We start from the raw sequence: 22337 nt of genomic DNA, 5'->3' as shown, positions 1-22337 counted from the left end.
CCTTAAATATAAAACCAGCTTAAATTTCTTCCATTCATACTATGAAGCTTGTGGTAAATGAGGGCTCATTACTTAAAAGTTTAATAAATAGCATGTTTCACAACAAAAATACACTTTTGACAGTTAAAAAATGGGAAAAGCAAATATTCCAGATACTCTACAGCAAACTCTCCTTGTCCTGGGAGATATACGTTCTTGAGTGAATGTACTGCCTCTAACGCCACCTTGAACAGTATTTCAGTTGTATCATGGAATGGCAGGTTACTCCGAAGAAAACCTAGAATGCAGCTGGTCTAAGGTGCCGCTACTCTGAAGAAACCAAAGACCACGGGTGTAGCATTAACATGCAGCTCTGCACTGTGCAGTAGACAAATGAGCCACACATGGCCTCAAACACTAAAAGAAAACACGAAAATGTTTCTACTGCACAGCAGTAAACCTAAGTGAAACACCTTGTCTTCCATATTTACATGCTGTTGAGCTGTTTCTTGATTCAAACATTCTGAAACAAGCTTATAAGAATGACATAAAACCTTCACCATTTGCTTAGAAACATCACACATATATTATATATACCACACACGAAGGTGTGGGTATGTTCAGACCAATAACTGCTTGCTTTATTGACTTAAGAACTGACATATATTGGGCGTTTATAGAGGTACAAACATGTAAACTGGTGTGAACATTGTACAATTCAAATTAATGCAAAGAACCATAGTTAATGTTTATACAAACAGAAGCACAAAACTCTGTCAATTCTTACACTGAACTTTGTTTATAATAAATACAGTGGAAGCCCCCAAAACCGACAGCCCTCCAATCCGGCATGCTCTCAATACCGGCACTAGAATTTGGTCCCGGCAGAAGCTAGTTAATTTATGATCATATACATACCCTGTAATCCGGCATCAATCTATTCCGTATTTCGGCACAACAAAGACTGCCCAATAGACATACTGTTTGTACAGTAATTAATGCTCTTTAAACCGGCATCTAGTATCTCGGCTCTTCTGTTGATTGGCTGATCAGCTGAACGTGTATTAACAACACAGTGCATTACCATCGGCATTAAGCTCATTGATGCTGCCTGATAAAAGGAGTATGGATAAAGATTAGGCCTAAGTAGGTGAGGTAAATTGGTGAGTGACAAGTGTCACTTGTATTATGAATTAGTTGTCGTGTGAATGAAAACAGTAAATTTGACAAAATTTACACTCAGTATTTTTACTGCACTGCATTTCTGGCCCTGTTTTGAAAGAGAAAGCTATTCAGTTTGCTTCAGAATTAAATGTCAACGAGTCTAAGGCATCAGATGGTTGGCTGGCACGCAGGAAGACACGATACGACATCAAACAGTGCAGTGTGAGCGGCGAAAGTGCCAGTGTTGATCAGAGTGATGTTGACAAGTTTAAGTCCCGCTTCCAGACTTTGATGGATTTGCGCCTGAAGATGTCTTTAACTGCGATGAGACTGGTTTGTTTTTCTGTGCTTTACCGGATGTTATCTTTATTGGTGCATAAAGAATATGATGACTATCAACATAAAAAAGGGAAAATTTCTCTCAACCAGCACGCCCTCTATACCGACAATTTTTGCCGGTCCCAATGAATGCCGGTTTAGAGGGCTTCCACTGTAGAACCTTCACAGAAAGATTAATTAATCGTTAACACAAAAAATGTCAAAGTCAGTGGCAGAATTTAGTGCATCAGTGCAAAAACCTGTCCAATCTTATCAGCAAATCACTATCCATTAGTCCAGTTGGACTATCCTAAGATTTTGGAATTAAAACCAATGGTGTTGTTAGCCAATTAATTGCCTTTGATTAGGACATATACATATATATCTATATGTATGTATCTGCAAACAGTGAACTGTGCTATCTGAATCTTAGAACCTATAATTACTTCCAACATACATCTTGATACATTAAGTTGTAAATTCCTTCATCAAGAAGTTTCCACAAGTCTTCAGGCAGATACTCATTCAATAGTTTAATTATCAACTTTTCATTCTTCTAAGCCTCTATTTCAAAAGCTAATTCAACTCTGCTCAACTTATTCCATGAAAATTTCGGTTCCAATGGTCTGCATTGTTTCTGGCTTCATACAACTAAGTATTTCTATTGTAATTTACGCTTTGATAAACACTTTATCTGATGCAACCAAGCCAGTGTTCTGAAACTCATCCCCCCAGAAAAGAAGTGAGTGAGTGAGTTTAGTTTTACACCGCACTCAGCAATATACCAGCTATATGGCCCCGGTCTGTAAATAATCGAGTCTGGACCAGACAATCCAGTGATCAACAGCATGAGCATCGATCTTCGCTGTTGGGAACCGATGACATGTGTCAACCAAGTCAGCGAGCCTGACCACCCAAACCTGTAAGTCACCTCTTACGACAAGCATGGGTTACTAAAGATCAATATTCAAACCCAGACCTTCACAGGTCCCAAAAACGAAAACACTGCAGCTTCCTCTTCATAATAAGACTATCTCATCCTGCTATCTGTAAAAATCCTTGTTAGGAGAGGTCTTCATAAACCTATGCTTGTTGTAAGAGATGAGTGAGTTGGGATTTATGCCGCTTTAGCAATAATCCAGCAATATCACAGTGGAGGGACACCAGAAATGGGCTTCACACATTGTACCCATGTGGGGAATCGAACACGGGTCTTTGGCGTGACGAGAGAAGACTTTAACCACTAGGCTCCCCCAATCGCCCGGGTAAGCCCCTGTTGTAAGAGGTGACAAATGGGGTCAGGTAATCAGAATGTCTGACTTGGTTGATGTATGTCATAATATCCCATAGCAGTGTGTAGATAAAGCTCATGATAGCAATCTCTAGTTAAGATTATCTCCAGAACACCATCATATCCCATGAATATTACTGAGCGCAACATATATACTTACATTGTTGTTACTTATGATTCATAATTACTATTCCTGTTACTATTTTCATTGTGTTTACATTGTGTCTTAAATGTGTTTACATTTAAATTCAATCATCATATGTTCAATGTGGTGATACATATAATATCATGTATCATGCATCGTTCCAATCCTGTCAGCCATCTTATTCCTTCCATAGTTAATGCCAACAAGTGTCATACCCTCAGACCATAATTAAATTAATTACAGTACTGGCCATAACTGATCTACTCCAACAGGTTTAGATCAAATTTTACACAAATCTGTAAAATATATTCCTAAGTCTACTTTTCTGAGCTCAAAAACTTTCATGTAATTTCTAATTTTCTTGGTTATTTTACAGGAAACCATGTAGAAAGGGTACATGTACATATATTTGACTAGTAACCCTCACACCATGTTTCTGTGACCCTTGAACCAAGCTTGCTCTCAAACCATCCAACCTCTGACACTTGTAGTGTACACATTTTAAAAGCCTCAGTCAATTCTCTAAGCACCCTGGGCACTATCGACTGTGTCACTATCAATGCCCTGCCTCATATCATTTTAATGAGCATCTCCCCTCCTTTCTCTCCTTGAATCACATCAGTCAGCAATTAATATTCACAGATGCCTTGAATAGTTTGTTTAAAAAATATACGTCAAAAAGAGAGACATAATTAGACCTCAGATTTTGGAAGAAATAATTAATTGAAGTCTTAGATACGAAATCTTATTGGGGAACATTGAAAGGAATGTCCCCTCAGTTCAAAACTGCCAGTCATGAATATTAATGCCTGGCCACAAAGATCAGATGTATAAATGAGTTTTTAACTAGAGACACATAGGCAGCTGACCAGTAAGGTGGACAAGACCTGGGACCATCAAACCAGCGCTCAACGAAATTATACATGTACTCCGATCAAAACATGACACATCCATCACCACTGATATGGTTATCGCCTTACAGTTTTACTGTCATTGTGACCAGATGATCCCATGGTTGGCTGCCTCTAATAATAATAATAATGAGTGTGCATATAGTGTGTTAATTCCCATACACAAGGTGTATGCTCAAAGCTCTGACATTATACCCCGGTCAATGGATCCATGTGCACCATAAACCAAGCTGCCTGTGAGGCTCTGGAAGGTCAACAGTCATCACCATCTCATCCCACCAGGTACCCATTCACTGCTGAGTGAACAGAGGCCATTTCCACTAATGGGAAGGACCACACCAAAACATTCCCGACACACAACACATACATTCGCAGTATAATCTCATGATTCACAATCAGATCAAACAGACCGTTTTCACTGATATAATCATTCTATGAACGTGGCACATTTGGTGAAAGAATGCTTTGGATTAACTCTGATGAAATTTGCAATTACATTGATCTGGTCATGAAGTCTGTTACAGGAGTTTTACCAAACTTGGTTTCTAAAAGATTTATAACAAAGTCTCTTGAACATCTATAGTGTTGCTGTGTAAAATTCTTCGCGGGTTGGTAGTATGTCTTGCAATACTGCTGAGCCTCATTCTGACTGCAATAGTACTGTACTCCAACCACGATGGCAAGCAACAACACCATCATCGAGAAAAACAAGAAACAACATCTTCCTAGGCAGCCTCCTTCTGAAACAGAAAAAGAACCTATGAAACGTCTAAACGTTACCGCCTAAGTGATGAAACCTTTCAGAAGACAACCGATATTGTAGCATTACAGAACATGATTAAATTACAATGTGAGACTTTCATGGCTAGTCCACTAAAGTGAAAAAGAAATGAAACCTGTACACCATACATAGCTGATAACTCAAAGAAATACACTCAAAACTCAGAGTGTTAATAATTGCTACCACCAGTGATCTAATTAACAGTTCCAATGATATCAACAGTCAGGGAGGTCGACCTCCTTTATTAGGGCTATCAAATACAGCATTGAGTTTGTTACAACCAAGGGATCTCACTAACAGCTTTAGTGATAAGACATCAAGGGTCTGTGAACTATTTAAACTGGTGCTGAAATAAAAACATCCTCAATACCCAACTCATGTTGCTAAACAACCATATACTGATGAACATATTTCAGATATTCAGGAACTGTATGCCAAACTCTGAGAAAATACCCTGTCACACAAGAGCAAAGTGTATGTGTGAAAGGCTGAGGGAACACATTTCAACTTCTTCCACTTGGCTTATGAAATGAATGTACACTATACCTTTAGAACCAACTCAAGCACATTCAAAAACCAACTAAGTATTAGTTGCCAATGTATTATAAGCAAATGTGGCACTGATCCAGAAATGGGTACTTTTTCTCTTTTCTTCTGACAACATGCTGCTGAAACAAAAACTTCCTGTTCAAAATGTTTTCAGGTAAATAAAGTCTCTAAACACAGTACATACCTTTTGTTGTCTCCTTGGTTTTGTTGACACCATTTTCACGAACTTCTTTTTCTTCTGAAAGCAAAGATAGAAACATATGACCCCATGCGCAGGAAGTGATGCAGATGGTACACACTTGGGATGTAACAATCGTGTAACCCCCAACCATGCACTGTGGGTGTGATACGATTCATACTCTGATACAGTAGATATATTTCTTATGTTGATATTTGGTTTTTAGCAAGATGTATCACAGCCCAGGATCATTTGTTTAGAAAATGCATGGCTCTCAAGTGTGTAACAGCCAATCACAGACAAAACATGGAGTGTTATTTTGAAAGGAGTCAATCAACCAAGTCACTGTGTTTGACCACGTCATCCTAACCACTGATGTGTCACAATTCTCACCAAGTTTCTCCCCTTCTTCTTCCCTCTTCTCTTTCTTCTCCTGGGCTTTCCGGGCCTGGTGTTCTTTTCTCCTTCGTTCTTTCTCAGCTAGTTTTTCAGCTTTCTTCTTCTTCAGTTCTTCCTCTTCCTTCAGCTTCTCTGCAGCTTCCTTTTCTGAATAATTGAAATACTTGGTACATGTACAATCTACACAAGGATATGTGACAGTGTCCATGGCCGTCCTGGCTGCAGACTAAGCAGGATCCTCAAGTATATCAGAGCCAATGAGTGCCCTAACAAAAGACATGATTTTCATCAAAATTGGTCATTTTCCTAAAACACATTGGCCATTTTCATAAAGGACAGGAAACTTTCACAACAGACAGGTTCAAATTTCATACAGGATTGTTATTTCCATAAACGACTGATCACTTTCTAAAAGAACTGGGTGCTTTCATAAAGGATCCAGGAAACTGCAACAGTCAGTCCATGCACATTGACTGTCGGAGTAAGCTTGATCAACTTGTATTTTCGCAAAGGTTGTTTTTTCAAATAAGTGCCTTAGTCTCTTGCCACCCTGTTACTTTAGTCTATTAACTGACAAAATAGTGAACACACATGAGCATAATTTTCACTCATGGTACCAAACATTTCCTAGTACTAGTAGAAGGGTCCAAGTCTCAGATTCATCAAATGACATCCAGACTGAGCCCCTGAAGGCTAATTTGTGTTTGAACACTGACACTGCATGTGTTGTGGGAGATAATTGTTACATTAGAAAAGAAAAATGTCATAATTCCAACTATATTTAGAGAGTCTAACTGCTGTCACTTGCTCACTGCTGAAGGAGGGGGGCCATTTGGCTCTTTACACCGGTTAAATCAAAGATGTGTTAGACATTTGACATGTTCATATTACTAGCAAAGGAAGCAGGACGGTGACCCAAGATGAAAATTTGACTACATGTTTTTACTGTTTTTTTCCCAATATCTAAAAAATATATATAATTTCCTCACTTGGAGGATAATAATAATGTAATTTTTAGAGTAAAAATGTAATTTTTAGAGTAAAATTGATATTTTATACTTATCCTGACTCATGCTCTTTTGCTTGTCTTCTTCTTCTTGCGAACATAGTGGAACACTTGTATCTCCTTATTTGAAGCTCCCTTCAAAATAAAATCACTAATTGGTACTCACCACGAGTTGCTCCCCTTTGTTTCCCCTGGCGGGAAAGGTGTCGCCACCCTCTGGCCATGTGCTCCACTCTCTCCTGATTTAGCGAGCCCAACACTTGAACTTACAGGGAAATCCAAAGTGTTATGTGGGAGGATGGGAGGGCTAACCTCATGAGTCAGGATAAGTATAAAATATCAATTTTACTCTAAAAATTACATATTTTTCCTTATCCTGACTCATGCTCTTTTGTTTGTAGAATCCTACAGATTGGAGGTGGACATATACATAACATATAGTGAGTGCTTTAAGTGAGTCTAAACTTTTGATGGGTAGTATATAATACTTTGGATTTTAATAATTAGTGATTTGAACTGTGATGATTGTAATAACCCTATGGGAACTTCATAAAGGCACTGAACTGATGAATTCCTGCTGCTAACTTATCAGCTGCCATATAAAGGTTATTACAATGTACTTATTATGATAAAGTATATATAACATTAATACAATGCTTAAGACTAATAGACTTAAGCTTGTTAATATGCTAGTATAAACTCCTTAGAGTTTGTTAGCTAAATTACTTTAAAATATAAACATAGTACTAAGCTTAAGATATGATTAAACTTAAGCTAATTATATAATAGCAAAACTCTTTTTAGAGTTTGTTAGTTAATGTACTTATATGATATAGACATAGTGCTGAGCTTAAGATATGAATAAGCTTTAGCTACCTATATAATAGCAAAACTCTGTAGAGTTTGTTAGCTAATATATTTTTACAATATGAGTATAGTACTGTGCTTAAGATATAATTAACTTAAGCTACATATATAATAGCCAAAACTCTGTAGAGTTTATTAGCTTATAGATTAATAATGTAACCATAGTACTAAGCTTAAGATAAGATTAGACTTAAGCTAAATGTATATAGCAAAAAAAAGAAAAAACTCCTTAGAGTTTATTAACTAATATACTTTTATGTTATAACCATAGTACTGAGCTTAAGATATAATTAAACTTAAGCTATATATATAATAGCAAAACTCAGTAGAGTTTTGTTAGTTAACTACATTTTATAATGTAACCATACTGCTTAAGATATGATGAAACTTAAGCTAATTGTATAATAGCAAAAACCCTTTAGAGTTTGTTAGCTAAAATACTTATATGATATAAACCTAGTATTGAGTTTATGAAGGAAACAACAAACTACATATATAATAGCAAAAAAACTCCGTGAGTTTGTTAGCTAATATACTTATATGATATAAACATAGTATTGAGCTTTGAAGGAAACCTTAAGCTACATATATAATAGCAAAAACTCCGTGAGAGTTTGTTAACCAATATACTTATATGATATAAACATAGTATTGAGCTTAAGATTTGAAGGAAAACTTAAGCTACATATATAATAGCAAAACTCCATTAGAGAGTTTGTTAGCTAATACAAGTTATAATGTAACCATAAAGCTTAAATTATGATGAAACTTAAGCCAAATATATAATGGCAAAAACTCTTTTAGAGTTTTGATAGCTAATATACCTATATGATATAAACATAGTACTACTGCTTAAGATATGAATAAGGTTAAGTTACATATATAATAGCCAAAAAAACTCCGTAGAGTTTGTTAGCTAATACATGTTATAATGTAACCATATTGCTTAAGATATGATGAGACTTAAGCCAAATAGCAAAAACTGTTTAGAGTTTGTTAGCTAATATACTTATATGATATAAACATAGTACTGAGCTTAAGATATGAATAAGCTTAAGCTACCTATATAATAGCCCAAACTCTGTAGAGTTTGTTAGCTTATATATTTTTACAATCTGAGTATAGTACTATGCTTAAGATATAATTAAGTTAAGGTAAATATATAATAACCAACTCTGTAGAGTTGTTCACTTATATATTGTATGATGTAATAATCATGGTACTGTGATGATAAAAAGAACTTAAGCAAATTATATATAGCATGTAGCTATTTAGTACTGTTATAAGATAAGTAGAAATCTGTAAGATTGACTTATCTTCTCCGAGAACTGTCAACTGTTGTGCGAGGACCATGGGATCGAATTGGTGGATACCTGAGGCGCCCCTCGGTGATGATATCTCTCAGATAATGGTTGGTAACCACCATATCGGATCTCCAGAAAATAAACCCTCCATTATTTCAAATAACATTGTGTAGATCAATTGTAGAAGTTAAGCTCTAATATCATGAGTATTAAAAGCTCATGGAGGGTCGGATTGGGTCCATCCGTCTTGTATGCACGTAGTATGACAGTTCTGATCCAAACGGAGATATAGTACGTGAGATTTCATTCTCGTAAGTTGATGATAGAGGAAATAATCTGTTGCATTATTCCCTTCTGTTTGGTTCGGTGGAGATAAATTTACAGTGCTCTTGCTGGCCATCGTGGATAGAATCATCGTATCATGAAGTCCAAGTATGTCATCCAAGCGTGTTCATAAACCTCACTTGTGAGGTGTTGGAGCACTATATTCAGATCCCCAAGTTGGAGGGTGAAACTTCCGTTTTAATTCTCCAATCAGAAAGTTTAAGTAGTTTTACTAACCATCTAGTTGTGTTAGTAGCTTGATTATGAAATTCAGCTGTAGTCTGAGGCGCTGTGGATTTAGATCCACTTGTATCCCGTCGTCTAGGTTATTCGCTCGCTAAGTCCTTGACTATGTGTAGGTGCACAACCAGGTGTGTCTGTCCTCGTTGAACTTTATGTAAAATTGCCTGACTGCCGTGCCTCTCGTCCTAACTTGACAGGGGAGGTCTCTAACCTGAAGAAAGCAGCCCAATCATGAAGGTTCAGATTAACTGGACTGTAAGGAGGCTTGCTCGATTCACTGATATATAGTTGTCACTTGTAACGTAAGTCTTGAACTGTGAACTAAGATCGACCTCTCGCGGAGTGCGTTGTCCAACGTGGTCCAATCAGAACAAGGCATTTTGATTCTGTAGAATACCCGCTGTGATGTCACCGGTGTAGCAGGAAAAAACCTTGTATAAAAATCTTGCCGTCGTTGATATTAGCATAATCGTCGGTCTTCACCGTAGCTTCCCGAAGTTACCCAAGTGACCCGCGTGTTTGAGGGTTAAAGGTAAACGAAACCTCGGCCTTGAAATACCTCGCTCTGTAATATTAATGCTGGGTAGGTTATTTTTCTGTCTGTCGTGAAAGTAACTTCAGTTTTGAATATCATTCCGACTTCCTTATATAAAGGTACAATAAACTTGCAAGTTGTCAGCTTGTAGACTGTATACATGAATGTATCGTCATAATTGTAGAATTAAAGCTGAACTTGTTGTACATATTTCTTCTCAGAAACTTGACGATTATGAGTTATACTCGCTGTAACAAGGCTGCTGTTCAATTTCGATATTGAATTGTCTGCAGATCTGCGTAATGGTCACGCATGTAGATAATCGTATCGTAGTTCGGGATTGCATATTCTAGCAATCTATACAGAAAGGTTGATTTCTGTGAAGATCTATGAAACGTCGTTGACTAATTAATATAGCGGCGCTTCTGTGTTGTAAATAGCCTGTGCAATTGTCTTTCGTGAGGCTTATAGGCGGCATATGGCATACAGTTGATAGACAACTTATGCGATGTCTTGAACGGACTGACGAGTAGCTATATATGACGAGTGGCTAATATATGGAGACCTTGGAGGAGATTTCCTTGTTGGATGCCGAGACTTCGCTAAGCTCGAAAGTATCCATTCTAGATTTTCTGTGTGAGGTAGACTTGGAGCCACTTAGCCTCTCGCGACCTTCGAAGGTATCGAGTCAGAGCCCCATCAGTATATATATAATATATGGCTTTGCTTCAGCGAATCGACCTCTGTGTTCAACAGGAGTGAGTGAGTGAGTGTTTTGTTTTCGCCGCACTCAGCAATATGTGGGGTCGGTGGCGCTACTCCTCCGTGGCGTCCCTTGTAACTGGTGAGGCTCTAGCTCCTTCGCTGAGGTGGCCTGGGACTTCCTTAGCGAAGTGTCTAGAATCCGATCAATATATGGCGCTAGCTTCATACAGGGTGTGGTTCTTGCTGGTTCTGCATAAGTAGAGCCGAGTAGATCATCCTATCATCTTCAGAAGTCGTGTCACCTAAATCTGGTGATAAGAATCTCATTGATCGTTCTAGATCTATTAAGGCCAAGAACATATCGCCTCTGGCGTTTGAACTGTTATGGCTTTATGGTAGGCTGTGTCCACATACTGTGGCACCGCAGCAATCGAAGTCGATCGGAGGTAAGGTGATGGCGTCTGCCTCGTCTTCCTTTATCAGGTATGTCTGCGCCGAAGTTGCCACTCTTGGAAGGTGAAGAGAGATCTAGGTTGTTCACCATCCAATATCGTGATCTCAGCGTCTGAGAAAAGATGCCTCCATCATTTTCTATCCCAGCATCGCTGATGAGAGGTTGATGCTCTTCTGATGGTTGACTGTGTATTTCTATCTCTATGTCGGGTGACGCTTCGGGAGACCTGACTGTAGACTTGTGTGCAGACTTGTGTGGTGACCTGTGAGACGATGTCGGCGTGGTGATGTGCGAGGAGATCGGTGAGCGCGGCGAACAGCGGAGATCGCTATGGGTGATCTGGCGACCTATGGGTTGACCTTCTTCGGAGACCTGTGAGGAGAATGTTGATAGCTTCGCTGAAGCTCTTGTGTAGTCAGGTGTCCTTCGCGAAGGCCTTCGCGAAGCTTCCTCTGCGTCCGGTCCTGGGGAACGGCGATTTGACCTTCGCGAAGGCTTCCGTGAGGTCTGATGGTCTGAGTCCGCATCTAAGGATGAAGCCAAGGAAGGTGATGATCTATCCTGCCTTCGCGAAGGCCTTCGCGAAGGCTGTACATCTGGGTCCTTCGTCGAGGTGGTCTGCGACTTCCTTCGCGAAGGTGGCTTCGTCGTGGCTGCTACGCTGATGGGGGTGCCTCTGGGGTGTCGTCTGCGTTGGAACCTTCGCGAAGGCTCAGGCCTTGGGCTGGCTGCTTCTCCAGTCTGTAGTGGCCCTCCATCATGATCATGATTTGCCGCAACAGTTCATCTGGGATGGTCTGCGGCCGAATTAGTCGGTGCCCTCTCTCGCGATGTTAGAGGCGGGGCCCTCAGGAAGTCATCTGACGTCAGTGTAGAGACCTCAGGCTGCATGTCGATCTCTGCTGATGTCACTGTAGCTGTCTCCGGTCGCTTCTTGTGGCGTATATCGGGGATGATGATCGGGCTGATCATCGTAGAGGCCCAGTTCAGCGGCTGGAACAATCTCGGTTGAGAAAGTCCTAGTAGACTTCGTTGATTTCCCCTCAGAGGTCGACACGCTGCCCTGGGGTGCGAAGTCTGCGCTTGGAGTGTTGGTAGCGACGGGACCCTCAGGAAGAATATCAGCGTTGGTACATCAGGCTGCATGTTGATCTCGCGCTGACATCACTGTTGTCGACATCGGTCATTCTTTTGATGTACATCAGGTATGATGATCGGCTGATCATCATACAGGCCCAAATCTCGCGACGGAACAATCTCGGCTGAGAAAGTTCAAGTAGACTTCATTGATTCCCCTCAGAGGTCGCGTTGAGATGCAGTAGAAACCCTCCAGTCTTCGGCTGCGACGATGGGATGTCTGGGGAAGCAGGACGCTTCTTGGAGGCGGGGACTCGTCCCCGCCTCTCCACCACTCTAGCGAACACCAGACAGGAGGGGGTCGACCAACAGCAGTAGACTGGCGAGGGGTTCAGGTTTATCAGTCATGGCTAGACTCTGCATACGCGACCTATCTGCTGCGCGCCTCTCAAACGCAGTAATATTTATTAAAGGCAGAATTGGATAAATTAGTACCGCGAACTGCAATGTGAATAACATGAAACATGGCAGTACAGCTAGGGCATATTAAATGCGGATCAGCAGCAGAATAAAAAGCGTAATGTGCAACAGTACAGAATTTTTATCAACGTAATCCACTGAAACAACACGGGCGTCCCGTGAATAAACAGTAGAAATACGACTAAATATCAATATATAATTGTTGAAGATACTAGCTAAACCTCTATAGATGTCTATAAGAGGTAACTAACTAAATATAATCAAAGGATATAGTGTGTCGGGAGACACACAGGCTCTCACGCCCAGCTCACTGGGCTAAGAAGGAGAGTGAAGGCACATGGGTAGGTGGGTATAGCACCTCGTTCAGCCAGTGGAAGGGAGGTAACTCTTGGTGGTGTACTAATTAGTGATTTTACATTGAAGGGAACTTCAATTAGGGAGATACAAGTGTTCCACTATGTTCGCAAGAGGAAGGAGACAAGCAAAAGAGCATGAGTCAGGATAAGGAAAAATAGTGCCTATTTATAGTGCGCACAAATCCACGCTCGTAAGCATGCTCATGCTCATGATAGTGACATCCCACACAAAGCTGGACCAATAACTTTACATATGATGACAATGGTGAGTGAAAAGCTCAACCCTCACCTCTAGCTTCCTGTAACTGTTTCTGTTTTCGCCTCTCTGCCTCTGAGTTGACTTGTTTCATGTACAGCAGAACCTGTAAGGAACAATACACCATCGTACACACAGCAGGAATGTTGGTCAGCCCACTGAAGATGATCCTTCGCTTTTTTCTCATTCCACACAATTACTGTAACTGATGTTGCATGATCAGTTCATAACTATTACATTTCATGAAGCTGCAGTATAATCATGATTATAACCACCACCTCAACTCAAAACCTTGAACACTGCAGAGAAACTGCTCACAAGTTCACTCAATGTAAATCAAAATGTTTTAGACATTCTGGACCAAAAGGTCAGTGATCACAGGACTACAGGCTTATAACCATCTGGCTTCTGTATCCCTTCTGGATGACAGAGTAAGTTACTCTCTGAACGATTACTCTCTAAAAACAAGTCATTAACTCTCTACAAAACATAAAACATATTCTTATGCTACAGAAGTTAGAAAGTGATACTCTGAGTGTAACTGATAGCTTTGTAATGGTATAAAAGACGTTGAAGACTAAACTTTCCCTCTGTTTTGCTTGAAATTTAGGACCAGCTACATTTTTTATCTTGGGCTATAACAAGGAGCTTATTATTGTCATGCATAATTTGCACACTGACATATCTGTTAAACCTGACATTTACAAATAATGTTGCTTTAAAAAATAGTCATATGTATACATTTCAACAAGTCCTGACTTACGCAACATAATGATCTCTGCTTCCAGACAAGAATATGAGAGTGAATGAGTCTGGGTTAAGGCACTTTGGGTACTCGTCCAGCAACATATCACAAAGGAGGACACCAGAAATGGGCTTCACATACTGTACAAAATAGTTAAATCAAACCTAGGTCTTCAGTATGATGAACAAATGCTTAACAACTAAGCTATCCCATCACACTATCAAAAGATGGGAAGTATACTTAATATGAGGTGAATTTTGGTTTAACGTTGTGCTTGATAATATTTCGCTCATATGACGACGTGCATGTGTGTGTATGTGCGGCTGCTTGTACTAGCCCAGACTGAAGCTGGTTTTATAATGCTAGCCCACTGAGATACCATGCCACAGTGAAGCAAGAATACCCCGCTCAGACACATAATACTGACTCCGAGCTGACAAGTCCTTGATGTACCCATTAATGCCAAATGCCAGGCAGGGACCAACAAGTACCATATTTTAACGTCTTTTGGTATGACGCGGTCAGAGATCGAACCCGCGACCTTCCGCTCTCCAGTCAGACACTCTAACCACTACACCACGGAGGCGGTCATATTTAATATGATGACTATATGATTGATAACCTACATTTTTAGCACACTTGCGACACTGTGTTTCATCCAGGCAGTCCCCAGCTGCTTGCTTCAAACCAGGGTCAAGGGGGGTTGTCCTTTAGGTCCAGCCATTTCAGTTTCTGGAGGTTGAAGAAGCTGATGGGGAGAATGGTCAGCTGGTTGCCTAGCAGGTCCAAATGTTGAAGGTGGGTCAGATTGCCAAACCGGGTTGGTAGAGAGGTCAATTGGTTCTTGCTGAGGTCAATCTTGACCAAATGAGTCAGGTTGCAGAAGGGGTCCTTGAAACAATTAAAACATAACCTCATGATTCAACCTCAGGTGAATTCACAGAGACATGATGATTGGTTTTGGACACTATCTCAACAGTTGGCCTTGGACACTATCTCAGTCATACAATTTATGTTACTGGCCTTGAGACACTGTCTAAGCAATGGGCATTGATTGTTTTTTCACCAATAGGTACTGAAACACTATCTCAGCAATATGCCTAGAAACACTGTCCCTTATCAGCACTGCTCATGCTTTTGTATCTGTATTCATATTTTCCATACAATACTGAATAAAATAAGTTGATTGATCATGGACACTTAAAAAGACTGCAAGTTAACAAGTGCATATTTTAGCCCTTTAATCAATAGTGCCACATTTGGAAACAACAAGGACCATCTTTAAAATGTCTTTTACAGTTTGAGTTCAAAGCAGAAGCTCTATCCACCAGACCATGAGACAGTCTGACACAACTGAAGAACTGGAACAACATGTGGATAATAATGAAAACATAAATCTTGTTGAACATACTGAAGAGTTGCTAATGTATTACTCACAGGTAATGACGTCAATACATTGCAGGATAAATCCAGATGTGTGGCTTTGGGTATGGCACTCTACAATGAAACAATGTTTACACAGATGAATACATGGTAAGTAATCACTCACACATTCAATTTAAGTGATGGAGTGTCTGGACGAAGCAAGCAAGTGGTTAATAATAATAGTGTGAATAGTGTCCCAAGTGAACCTGAGTATCCTGAACAGCACAATAACCATGATAACCAGCTTAGTCCCCAAAAATTTTTTTTTTCTTTTGAAGAAGGATTCAAATCATTGGATTCTCCATATATAAGGAAGCAAATATATGTAGCTACATATATATAATCAGTATATGCTCACAGAAGAAACATATTGAGATCTAAACTCCACGAATCAGAAAAAAACAAATCCAACTTGTGCAGTACAGAACTGAGCTTTAAACAATGTTAAGGTTGATGGAACATCTTCTATGTGGACACATCAGGCTTCAAACATCCAATGTTTAAAAAAAAGAGGCAATAGAGGCAAAGGTCCCTGCTGATGTGGCTAAAATAAACATTTGGAGCATATATTACAAATATATGACCAAACACCACTTTCCATTTGGTTTCAGTCGCCATGAACATGATGAATGTCAGAAAATGGAACGAACACAAAAACGTAATATAGCTGATATGGATGCCAAGGTTGGGTCTGGTAATGCTACATTGGCTACCCAGATAAAAAGTTTGACCTGTCCCAGCTCCATATAGACAGACAGAAGCACTTGGTGAACTGCAGCCACAACCAGTTTCATATCATATGGCTTCACTTGATGGCACAAGATGACTAGCAAACAAACTCTAAAACCTCTAAAACCTGGATCGGTTATGTAAATGGTTAGATGGCAAACCTCAACCATTTTCAAGATGCCATGACCATGATCATGTAACTGAATTATGCTGACTTGCATAATAGCCACCATTTATCATGTTTACGCACTGAAGTCTGATTGTAGATGGGTAATTTGAGAACTACCGCAGCAAAGAAATGCATGCACCAAAGGCAAGATGCAAAGCATACATGAGAATGCTACCCGGTTATTCAACAAATCTCCGTACTATAAATCAGGAAAGATCAAGCCGGTTGAAAATGGAAACAGCAAAGTGGTTTTAAATAGTTAAACAAATGAGCGGTTTCACTTTCAACTAGCATAAAACTTGACAACATTTCCTACCAGTTCTTTTACAGGGACAACGGACAGGTTATTGAGACTAAGATCCAGTTCATTCCCATCCAGATATTCTCTCAAATTGTCTTTCGGCATGGCGAATGTGAATATTTTCCTCGTACGTATTGCACCAGTGGCGAGTCAGAATCTGCTGTGTTGATAACGTGACACGCAAAACCGGAAGTTCATTCACCAATAAAGAACCGGGGTAAATTTTGGAAAAATGTTGAAAGAAGTGATCCCAGGATATTAAAAGCCAAACTATTTTTAATGTCAAATAATGATTCTGTTCTGGGCCTAAAGAACTCATATATCACCGAGAGATTAATGTATATCTACACTGTATCTTAACTCATAATGGTGTTGATGAGCAAACTCATTCGCAATTTCATTCAAGCGACCCCTCTTTCCGTGAAATACCCACTGTGAGGAATTTACGAACATTTAGTGCGGGAGGGAATCGCGTTGTTTCCGGTGTCAATAGAGGACATGTGCAAGGTCTAGCAGTATTACAGCAGATAAATGGTTAGTATGTCATGTGATTCAACGGGTAGTGCAGTTGAATATAATCTGTTTCGGCGTGTTGGAGATATGAGTACAACAGTTGCAGTAAGTAAACCTGCCCATGATTTAAAATGTCGAGTTGGCCCCCTCGAATTCACACTCTGGTGTTCCGGTGAGAATCCGTACCAGACATACTGATCAAATGACATTTCATCCGACGTTTTAGCAGTTGAATATTTTACGGAAAGAAAACCGTATCACGTATTGGGGATGACACGGTATAGTGGATGCGCCAATGGAGCTAATTTGTACTGGCTATCTCGCTTTACTGATCTGGGATTCTCAGGAATAGTTGCCCATTGCGCGTTATGCAACAAAGTAAGGTTATACCATGTACATCAGACTTCACTAACTTGTAACAGACATTAGAACACCAACGGTTACAGTTCATTTTGTTACACAACTTTTTCTCCACTTCATTACTGTGTCTGAATTAATGGTGTCCAGTTGGTATGGATAATTTTCATATCTTATGAGAAGAAATGATATTGTTGCTTTCGAATTTATTGAAAACTCTGAACACCAACAGTAGGCTTCCACCCACAACAGCAGCAATTCTGGCTATTGGCAGGCTCCGTTCTTGCCAGTTATTAATGTTTTCGACTGTTGATGTTTTGTTGAAGTGACATTTTAGATTTATACACTCAATATGTGTCAGAAAGACTGTTTTGATAGCCATAGCTCAAATATAGATCTTTGAATTAAAGAAATCAGAAGACAGACAATTGATGAAACAGATTAGTAAGCATGGCTCAAAATTAACATATGTTTGCCAGTAGAATTCTTTGTTGGGTAATATTTGTACTTTTAGGAGACCGCACCAATGTAGCGGATCGTTTTTGCAGAATATATTTTAATTTCTTACCATGATTATTGCACTGATTGCTTAATACTGTAATTGTAGTTATTTTCATGTGGGATTAATTTTCGCGCTTTTTGCGCAAAAAGATTGTGCGCCAATAATTATACCAAGGGAAATATTCATGGTCAAGTCATGACAAATACTCAAGTAGGAACAACATGCAATTTGTTTATTCTCTCAGACAACAACATCAAAACAATATATAAAGGAATAGAGGCATATATACCAGTAATAGCGATCACAATCAGCAAATGTTTGTTGTCAGTTTATCAGTTAATTGATATCTGATTACTCGTAATCCCAAAATGAACGAAGCTCACTTACTTCAGTCATAAATCACAATAGTCCAGCTTGAGTGAAACCAATCAGGTATTTGAAATGAGCGAAAAAACAACTGCGCTAACAGGTCTTTTGTGAACTTTCCGCGAAAATTGCACCCCGTGAAAATATATACGATTACAGTAATCAGATTCACAGAACATTAACTTACACTGCTAGTTTAATCCCTGAATATGTTTGACTATTGTTCATTGGAGTAACTGTAGTGTTACCTTTAATGATTGCACAGAAAAGCGTCATGGAAATTGTTCACTTATGCTTCTCTTGTTATAGGTTGGTTTGGTTTGTTTGTTTAACCCTTCGCTCCGCAATATTCCAGCTATATGGCGGCGGCGGTCTGTAAACAATCAAGTCTGGACAAGACAATCCCATGATTAACAGCATGAACATCGCTCTATGCAATTTAGATACGATGACATGTGTCAACCAAGTCATCGTGCCTGACAACCCAATCATGTTAGTTGCCTTGTACGACAAGCATGGGTTGCTGAAGACAAATTTTAACCTGAATCTTCACGGGTATCTTGTTATAGGCCAAGTATCTAGCACAGATCCTGGTCGCTGGGACACAGGTTGTTGGTCGAGCATTTGCACGTGCGCTGAAGCAGGAGTATGCAGCCAGCCAACAGGCAGCCCAGAAGGCTGGGGGAGGGAGACAGGGAGCTAGGAGAGCAGCTGCAGACACAGCTACAGGGATGACGTTACAGGTATAATGTTGTTGCAGGTGTGATGTTAAATACATGACACTTTATTACGGAGAACAATATCTTTTCAACTGTGTGACTGTTTGAGAACTACTTCTTGCCTCTTCATCTGGTATGATGTTGCTACTGGGGATTTCTTTGGCCTTACCAGGGGTGGAAATAACCCATTGCCCGACGCCCGAGTCCAGTGGTTTTTTCTGTCGGGCAAGCAAATTTGTATATCACACTGTACCGGTGTCCAGTTGACTTTCCAATATTAATTATGTTGTTTATTTAAAATCATATTGCTGTGAGTGGAAAAATTATCAGGGCAAGTGATTTACATCCCACTGTATTACACTAGCAATTTGAAAGTTATTTCCACCCCCTGCTTACAAGTATAATGTCGTTCTAGGTGGAATCATATTGCTGTGATAATGTTATACTATATATCCCTCATTGACAGGACTTTCAGTAATGACATGATTAAGGTCACATCCTTGTTATCTTGTTTCAGGATGAACCAGTATTCCATTTTGTTGACATAGTGTTTACAGTATAATAATGGCGAAGTACTAATAATATTTGCTAGATATTTAAATCAAGTCCTTTGTCAATACATGAAACTGAATACTGTTATGCAGGGATAGTTTAAATTGAATGTCCTGAACTTACTAAATTATCTGTCTTATATTCAGCCCATAGTCAGACAAAGTGGTGCTGTGAATGCAACTCAGACATAGTGGAAAAGTGATAGAATCTTAGTTTCAGTTTCCCAAGCTTTATATCATTTTTCAGAGCTTTTTAATACAGTTTGGAAAAAATAATACTTTTATGAAAGTACTGTAATATTCATCCTGACAATGTATGGTATCATCTAAGTGGTAGGTGTTTAAGACCGTTTCTTTCTCTAACATAAAACTGACACCCCAAGCATGAAGAACTGAAGTACTGTTCAATATGATGTTATCACTACCCTACTTGTTCACTCACTCACTCACTCATTTGAATATTGCAGGAGGCAAAGCAGGTACTTAATGTGTCGGAAATCACAGACAAAGAATTGATACAGAGTAAATATGACCACTTGTTTGCTGTCAATGAGAAGTCCAAGGGTGGCTCATTCTATGTGCAGTCTAAGGTATGTTATCTATCCTACAACAGAATGTCAATAAGAGATGTGTGGTTCTTATATACATGCTTGAATCCCTGTTTTTTCTGGTTCAGACTTGAACATATAGATAATGCCACTATTGCATTTGATTGGCTGACCAGGCAAATGTTTTTAAATTTAGACTTCCATAAACTAACAAAACAGGCCCTGCGTTTTACACCACTTTTAGCAATATCATGGTGAGGGACACCCGAAATTGGTTTACACACATGGAATCCAACCCAGGCCTTCGGCATGACACACACCGCCCCTGTGATAAATGGGCAGAACTTGCGTTGCCTAATTGTGTTGAACAATGTGACTGTTTTGGGTTCTTGTCTTAAGTTTATCATATTAGTAATCGGGGCGTGGGGGGGTAGCCTAGTGGTTAAAGCGTTGGCCCGTCACGCCGAAGACCTGGGTTTGATTCCCCACATGGGTGCAATGTGTGAAGCCCATTTCTGGTGTCCCCTGCCATGATATTGCTGGAATATTGCTAAAAGCGACGTAAAACTAAACTCAGTCAGTCAGTCATATTAGTAATCAGTTTGTGAGGTTATTATTGACAGTATTGTTGGAATATTAAAACCTGCAAACTTGGCAACAGTTCAGCAATATTTTCACTAACAGGGATGTCATGATTCAGGTGCCAAACACAAGACGATACATATGCTGATACTGATGTCACAATACGATATGTATCGCAATACTACATTTCCAACATTTTCCACGTAACAAGCAGCCATTACCTTGATGGCAAGCTCATACCATAGTTCACCATTTGCCAAATATTTTGGGAGAGATTACAAGAGAAGGGAAGACTGACCAACAGCCAAGTATCCACCAACCACTCACCAAGTCTAGTCACAATTACAAGAGAAAAATGTGTTAAGTTCACATTTAGTAATGTCTTGTTTGTATTTAACAAAAATGATTTATATGAAATATCACTGCAACATTAAAATAATAATTGATTCTTGTCAATATGAATCAATACTAAAACAAATCAATCATGTATCGTATCATTCGAAGCATGCCAGTGATGTATCAGTGAATCATGACATGACTACTCACTAGTATTTGAATTCTTGTGACAACTTCAGGTCGTGCGGGCTAAGGAGAGGATTGACATGGAGATAACCAACCCTGAACCTAAAAACAAGAAGGAAGAAACATGACGTCACCATCTCCTAGACAGTGTGTGTGTTTGTGTGGATGATCAGGATTGCAATCAGGGCCAAATTTGTACCCGCTGCAGATCAACCTACCATGATGACAGTGTTTTGGAGATTGGTTCAGTATGCTTGATTTGGAATTAAGGAGATAGCCTCAAACTGAAATTATCATTAAGATGTTGTATGTCTTGCACAGTTACCATGGTTACTTGATATGCAGGAAGTCTTTCTATTCTTCAGTCTTCTTGTGATACATTTACCCTCAGAACCAAAGATGCAAGAAGCTGACGATTCTGGTCCAGTTCTGGTCCAAATTTGTGCATAAGGGCATTAACCTACATGGTAATTTTCATTAGTACCCACATAGTTCACTTGATTACCTGGCATTTGTTGCTGAAGAAAGACAAACTGAGATATGCAAGTTATCAGTGGTTCGAGTTTCAAAGGGAGCCAACTCTAAATACACACTGGAGGTATGCTGTTTAGTTCAGAAAATGCATGATTGACCTGGCATGTCCATTGCTTGATCCATCAAGAACAATGATCTATCACTATACAATTTAGAAATCATGTATATGAAGAACAGCATTTGTTAACAATTGTAAAGATGTTTAAATTTTACTGAAAAATCAGAAGGTTGTGGGAAAATCAAAGTGAAAACTTTTTTATTTTTCTTGAAAAGAATTTTTGGGAATAGTGAATAAGTGACACTTAGATTGTATTTATGAGTATTTATTTCGGCAGACACTCATAACTCGATGTTGACATGGTTTCAAATGTCGTTTAGTTTCGAGTGTGGGCCCACATTTGCATGTATGATGCACAGAGAGAGTATGCTCCCTTGAACCACCATAATGCGGT

General features: G+C 39.4%; 2 protein-coding genes across 2 annotated transcripts; one reads left to right on the top strand and one right to left on the bottom strand.

The window, feature by feature from the left end:
* Positions 1–3626: 3626 nt before the first annotated feature.
* LOC124252865 (leucine-rich repeat-containing protein 59-like) lies at positions 3627–16881 on the bottom strand. The gene is given in 8 exon segments (XM_046686538.1): positions 3627–4548; positions 5323–5376; positions 5710–5862; positions 13356–13428; positions 14694–14768; positions 14770–14958; positions 15505–15564; positions 16707–16881. Coding segments are annotated over 8 exon segments (942 nt in total). The 5' UTR covers positions 16797–16881; the 3' UTR covers positions 3627–4300.
* Positions 16882–17125: 244 nt separating this feature from the next.
* On the top strand, positions 17126–22096 carry LOC124252867 (mitochondrial import inner membrane translocase subunit Tim16-like). The gene is made up of 4 exons (XM_046686540.1): positions 17126–17225; positions 18999–19172; positions 20167–20289; positions 21405–22096. Exons 1-4 carry the CDS (start codon positions 17223–17225, stop codon positions 21477–21479), a joined length of 375 nt encoding a protein of 124 aa, XP_046542496.1. The 5' UTR covers positions 17126–17222; the 3' UTR covers positions 21480–22096.
* Positions 22097–22337: the final 241 nt, after the last annotated feature.

Source organism: Haliotis rubra, unplaced genomic scaffold (genome assembly GCF_003918875.1).
Source record: "Haliotis rubra isolate DU_JTF1 unplaced genomic scaffold, ASM391887v1 Scf528, whole genome shotgun sequence".
In the NCBI taxonomy this organism is placed as follows: Eukaryota; Metazoa; Mollusca; class Gastropoda; order Lepetellida; family Haliotidae; genus Haliotis; species Haliotis rubra.
The sequence above is the reverse complement of the archived record's forward strand: the minus strand, read 5'-3'. Positions and strand labels throughout refer to the sequence as shown.